At 36.1% G+C, this 5,249-nt stretch overlaps 2 protein-coding genes across 2 annotated transcripts in view; both read right to left on the bottom strand.

The window, feature by feature from the left end:
- Positions 1-266: 266 nt before the first annotated feature.
- rplp1 (ribosomal protein lateral stalk subunit P1) lies at positions 267-1,829 on the bottom strand. Its single transcript, XM_014009278.1, has 4 exons — positions 1,615-1,829; positions 750-824; positions 549-663; positions 267-403 (listed from the first exon to the last, which is right to left on the bottom strand). Exons 1-4 carry the CDS (start codon positions 1,684-1,686, stop codon positions 321-323), a joined length of 345 nt encoding a protein of 114 aa, XP_013864732.1. The 5' UTR covers positions 1,687-1,829; the 3' UTR covers positions 267-320.
- Positions 1,830-2,477: 648 nt separating this feature from the next.
- clptm1l (CLPTM1 like) overlaps positions 2,478-5,249 on the bottom strand; it is an 8,449-nt gene continuing 5,677 nt past the window's right edge. The window contains exons 11-18 of the mRNA XM_014009277.1: positions 5,110-5,175; positions 4,703-4,753; positions 4,529-4,611; positions 4,411-4,445; positions 4,261-4,316; positions 4,067-4,111; positions 3,842-3,957; positions 2,478-3,759 (exon numbers count right to left, since the gene is read on the bottom strand). Of these exons, the coding sequence (XP_013864731.1) occupies positions 3,675-3,759; positions 3,842-3,957; positions 4,067-4,111; positions 4,261-4,316; positions 4,411-4,445; positions 4,529-4,611; positions 4,703-4,753; positions 5,110-5,175 (537 nt within the window). The 3' untranslated portion in view covers positions 2,478-3,674. The remainder of the gene's footprint in view (positions 3,760-3,841; positions 3,958-4,066; positions 4,112-4,260; positions 4,317-4,410; positions 4,446-4,528; positions 4,612-4,702; positions 4,754-5,109; positions 5,176-5,249) is intronic.

Genomic DNA, 5,249 nt, shown 5'->3' on the forward strand with positions numbered 1-5,249 from the left:
GAAAAACAAACCCGACTAGTAACCGTTTCAAGTGAAAATTTCCCATTTTAAGCTGCCATTATAATGTACTAAATAACAAATACCAAACTGTATAATTAGAAGCTACAGGCAAAAACTAAAATTCTAACTCATATACCATATTGCTCCAGACTAGTTGTTTCTTCAAGTCTATTAAACTTTAATCTTCACGCTATAACACAATACAAACAGCAGAAACGTAATGCACTCAAATATTTTGCATTTACAAAAAACAGGCAAACAAGAAGCAGTTTTTTTTCTTTTATTGTTTTTTTTTCTTAAAAAACAAAAAAACATCTGTTTTAGTCGAAGAGACCGAAGCCCATGTCGTCGTCAGACTCCTCAGACTCATCCTTCTTCTCCTCTTTCTTCTCCTCCTCTTTAGCTGTAGAGGTAAGTAAGATGTAAAGGTTAACAGGCATTTTTAACATGAGATAAAACACAGGTTCTGGTAGCCTTTTAATTTACAAGCACAACCTGAAACTACTACAGCTATGTGTGTGTGATAATAAAAACTGCCGTCCAGTCACCTGGTGCTTCACCAGCAGCAGCAGCAGGAGCTCCAGCAGCGGGGGCACCAGCTGGAGCTCCACCTCCAGCTCCAACGTTGCAGATCAGGCTGCCGATGTCAATGCTGGAAAGAGCCTAAAAAACAACAAATAGTCATGTTATTTGTTTACAAAAAAAAAACCTCATTCTTAATTGTGTGTGTTAATTAAGTGTGTTCTTACTTTGGCGAACAGACTCGGCCAGAAAGGCTCCACAGTGACTCCTGCAGCCTTGATCAGAGCATTCAGCTTGTCCTCCTAGAGACACAAAAACAAGCACTGTGAGAATCACAACATTCATATGTAACTACTATGTCAGTACACAACGCAACTGAATAAACATAAAACTGATTAAACCTATGAGGATACTTCAATGTTTGTCTCAGCTCATACAAAATTAACCTTTTTAGCATTTTAAATTTTATTAAGTCTTAGGACTAACATGACAAACAAATAAGATGTCCTCTGAACATGTCTTAACTGCTCAACAAGCAAAAAGTTCATAACAAAAGTTGTCTTACTGATAAGCATAAATATGCTATGAAGGAATTAATGCTATAAGGTTTGGCATCTATGTGTCACACAATCAGGTAAGCCATAATTGATGTAATATTGTGATAAACATGGAGTATCATGTGGTAGTTTCCTACAATATAATGCCTACCGTAAAGTGTCAAGCGCTGCTGTGAAGTGTCGCTAACTTCACTTAAGAAGCTAGCTAAGCACAAAGCTGCTTTCAAATATGTTGTTTACAACACGGTAGCTATAAAATATAAGTCATAGTAGTGCAGAAAAGCTAAATGTAGCAAGTTTCACACAAACTTCAGCTGTACAGATGTGAATGACATGGCCTAACGTTAGCAATACCGCCATTTTTAGTCGGCAACAACAGGAGTCATGTCCTGGTCCAAATTTATTATTTAACCCAATTTTACACTGTTTAAACAGAGTCTGAACCAACAATATTTTTGGACGTTCGCCCTTTTCACGTTATTTCCACAAAGGCAGCGGGTCAATCGTGCGTATGTGTGCAATCAGTGACACTCACGGTGACGGTGACTTCATCGTCGTGGAGGATCAGAGCGGAGTAAATGCAGGCAAGCTCGGACACGGAGGCCATTGTAGTTGTTGGATTTTATAACTGTGGCGTCGGATGCCTAAATTTGACGGTGCTAGTCGCCGGATTGAGGGCCTTAGCTTCGGATGAAGAACCAAGCACCTTAGGCACGTTAACTTCCTACAGCGGAAAGGGGCGAGAGGAAGGCGGGCTCTAAGTATATATACGTGCGTCAGAAATGCGTGAATATGACGCAGTGACGCAAGAAACGTAAAGTAGGAGACGAGAAGGCACCATTCATCTAGAGCAAATTTATTTGATGTTTATATTACAATAAATATAGTCTGTGCATTTCTGCAGTACAAATAATGTAATAATTAGCGTAATTAATTTGTAATACATTGTTGTACTTTTTGATTGATGAATTTCCCCAGGAATAAAGTACCTATGGCCAGCTTATGTTTTTTCCCCAACAGTTATATACAGTATATCAGGATTTTTTTTCTTTTTTATTAATGCTGCTACAAAGAAATTACCTTAATATTTWTTTTACATAACATAAAATGCTTGCTTTTCAGGTGCATTCAAAAAAAGGTTGCAACAGACAATTTTGATATTTGAGCTTCTTTTTATTTTATTTCAATCAAAAAACACAAAAATGATAAATTTAAACATTTATATAAAGACAAATCCTGGCAAATTTGCTCCAGCACACTCAGCTTGAAGCACAAATTATAAACTGGCTCTTTTCTGTACAAAGTTCCTCGAATTGGAATGAGTATAATGAGTACATGAATTCCTTTTTTACTTCAAAATAAACAATTAAAAATAAACTACATGAGGAAATCAAAACGTGATGTGTAAATCCAGAGGTTTTAATACTTTCCTTACGTCTTACAATCACAGTTTCTTTCAAAATGTCAGTTATCTACTTCAAACATTACATGAAATCAGAGCTGCAGAACTAAAAACTCACAAACCGTTCAAAATAATCACTCGTACTTTTGGCACTAATATAATTTCTTGGCGCAGACGTGTAAGAAAACAAACCAAATCACCCCCTTAAAAAAATAAAAACACTCAAATCTGTGAAACTTCAAAACCAGAGGAATGTAGAAAACARTATAGCTCAGTGGACCTTCTTGTTTGTTTACAGTGAAATAAAAATAAGCTTACAGGATAGAAAATCACTGGAACTCTGAAGTAAAAATGTGGAATGTTAAACTAATTTAATTATTCTGCATGGCAACAAATGAGCTTAAACAAAAATATATTTAAAAAAAACCTTCAACCTGCTAGTTTACTCATACTGAAAAGAGGTTCCAATCTCAGATCTTTTAAATATACAAATTGTTTTTTCTATTAAATTTTACGTTGAATTTTTTTCCCCAGCATTGGTCCCAAGATAAAAATTTGCAATTATTATCTACGACATTACTGAATTTTTTTTTATTAATCAGACGGAAACTGTAACACAAACTGTGTTCAAATGAATAAATGACTTCCTGTCAGTTCACGTTGTTGCATGAGCTCTGACAGGACCACAGTTTAGCTTTACAGATCATGTCCCATGATGCACTGCAACACATAAAAAMAACCTCCTCGCTGCACAAAGGCCAAACCAGCAGAAACTTTTAACCTCATTATCTTCTTTAAAAACCCTTTTTATCCTGAACCCACTGGACTCAGCTCAGGTAATGTTAGCAAAAGCTGCAGTGTATCGTTTATCACTGTGGCCTTGCAGGAAGCAAAAATCAATGTCCGTAGCTGTTTTAATCAGAGTAGAACTCAAATATAATATTTTCTATGTACTGACTGTGTAGATCCTTTAGTCCACCTTGCTGCTCTGCCACGATTAGACAAACCAAACACCGGCAGAAACAGAGGGCCTTCCTTTTTGCAGTTTTTTACGTTTGTAGCAGCCGCTGTTGGAGGAGAAAGATGTGCAACAATATTCAGTTGATTACAACCTTCCTGCGTTGCCACTAGATGTCAGCAGCATCTCAGTGGAGAAGAGCAGGAACAAAAGTCAGTGATGAATCTTTTTTTTTCTATTCCTTGTGAGGCTTCCCTTTTGGTTTTTCATCGTATGAGATGCCGTATTCATTGACTCGAGTTCTGTCCACTGGGTAGAGCCTAGAGGGAGAGGGGGGCAGTGGTTAACTGGAATATTGGTATGTACTTTATTTTGGTTTTTTCAATGTGTGTGTGTGTGTACCATCTCTGGTAAAGGTAAATGAGAAAAACCACATCGTCTCTGAAGCAGGCCAGTCTGTGGGATGTCGGCATGGTTATGATGAAGGCAAAGACATCATCGATGAAAGTGTTGAATGCCTGCAAACGAACAAAAACAGCTTTTAGTCTTGGGCACGCATCATTTTGACCAAAAAAATAAAAATTAAAAAAAAGCCATTTAATAAAAAATAATTATAAATATTCCCACCTTATACATGAAGGCCTTCCAGGGCAGGTGAGCCACAGACTTCAGCTGTTCCAGAAATAATTCAATAGAATTTACCGATAAAAGCAGAAAAACATTTTTCTAACAGTACTGTATGAATAAATAATTACTGCTCAAAACTTTTCTGCTTTACCTCAAATAGTAATATTTGTCTTCAAGATAAAAAAAAAACTCACCTTATAGTTGACAAACAGTTGCGGGAGCATGAAGAGGAAACCAAACGCATACACTCCTGTAATGTTTTACAGGAAAAACAGTGTTTGTGGATCGTTTTTATAGATATTAGCATTTAAATTAAACATGTTAGGTTTTATCAGCGCACTTACCGTTCACCAAGCTGTTGATCAACCATGAGTACCAGCTAAAAGAGAAAACATRTAATTGATTAATTTAGAGTTACGAATGAATAAAAAGTAACTTTTGTTTGTACGCTCTGACCCCCACCTTTTATATCGTAGGAAAATGAGAGCGTAAACTGCTCCTCCGATACACAGAGGGTACAGGAGRTATGACAGATACTTCATGGCCTGAGCCAAAACCAGAACAAAATACAGAAATTAGCCTAAAAGCTCTTGTTATTGGATTGCATCCCGCAGGAGTGAGTCATCCATCTCTTACCAGAGTATCATATTCTTCTGTTCTTCTTTCTGACTCATCAAGTTTTCCAAACTGTGACAAAGAAAAACAAAAACAGACTTTATGCATTTAACAGCAACAAACTACATCTGCATAAAACTTACATCAAAGCTAATCAAATATCCTTTAAGTAAAATTGTGCTGTTAATATTACTGAATTGAAATGATGATTTGTATTAAAAATATATTGTTTATTCAACAATTAACTAGTTCATCCATTTTAAAGCTGCAGTTCTTACATTTTCCTGAAAAAAAAAAAAGAATCCTTCACAGTATTCGCAGAAATTTTCACTTAACCCAACTAATAAATAATCTGGAGACTCAGGTGATGAGACAAGAGACATGAGCTGCTTTGTGAAAAGAGCTTAAAGATAGAAATTCACTCCTACCAGGAATGTAGGTTTGCCTCCCTTCCAGAAAACCTGGATTTTAAAGGCCTTCTTCACTTTCCACACCTGCAAAAATTAAAAACAGCACACAAAAATTAAGATTTAAACTTAACACGATAATTAAATTTTTTTAATTTACC

Source organism: Austrofundulus limnaeus, unplaced genomic scaffold (assembly GCF_001266775.1).
Source record: "Austrofundulus limnaeus strain Quisiro unplaced genomic scaffold, Austrofundulus_limnaeus-1.0 Scaffold56, whole genome shotgun sequence".
Taxonomy (NCBI): Eukaryota; Metazoa; Chordata; class Actinopteri; order Cyprinodontiformes; family Rivulidae; genus Austrofundulus; species Austrofundulus limnaeus.

Excerpts from the sequence above, each read along its gene's own strand:
- rplp1 (XM_014009278.1), bottom strand. The coding sequence starts at position 1,686 with ATGGCCTCCGTGTCCGAGCTTGCCTGCATTTACTCCGCTCTGATCCTC. Across the intron at positions 825-1,614 it reads ACGATGAAGTCACCGTCACC|GAGGACAAGCTGAATGCTCT; the intron begins GTGAGTGTCACT and ends TTGTGTCTCTAG. Across the intron at positions 664-749 it reads GGCCGAGTCTGTTCGCCAAA|GCTCTTTCCAGCATTGACAT; the intron begins GTAAGAACACAC and ends GTTGTTTTTTAG.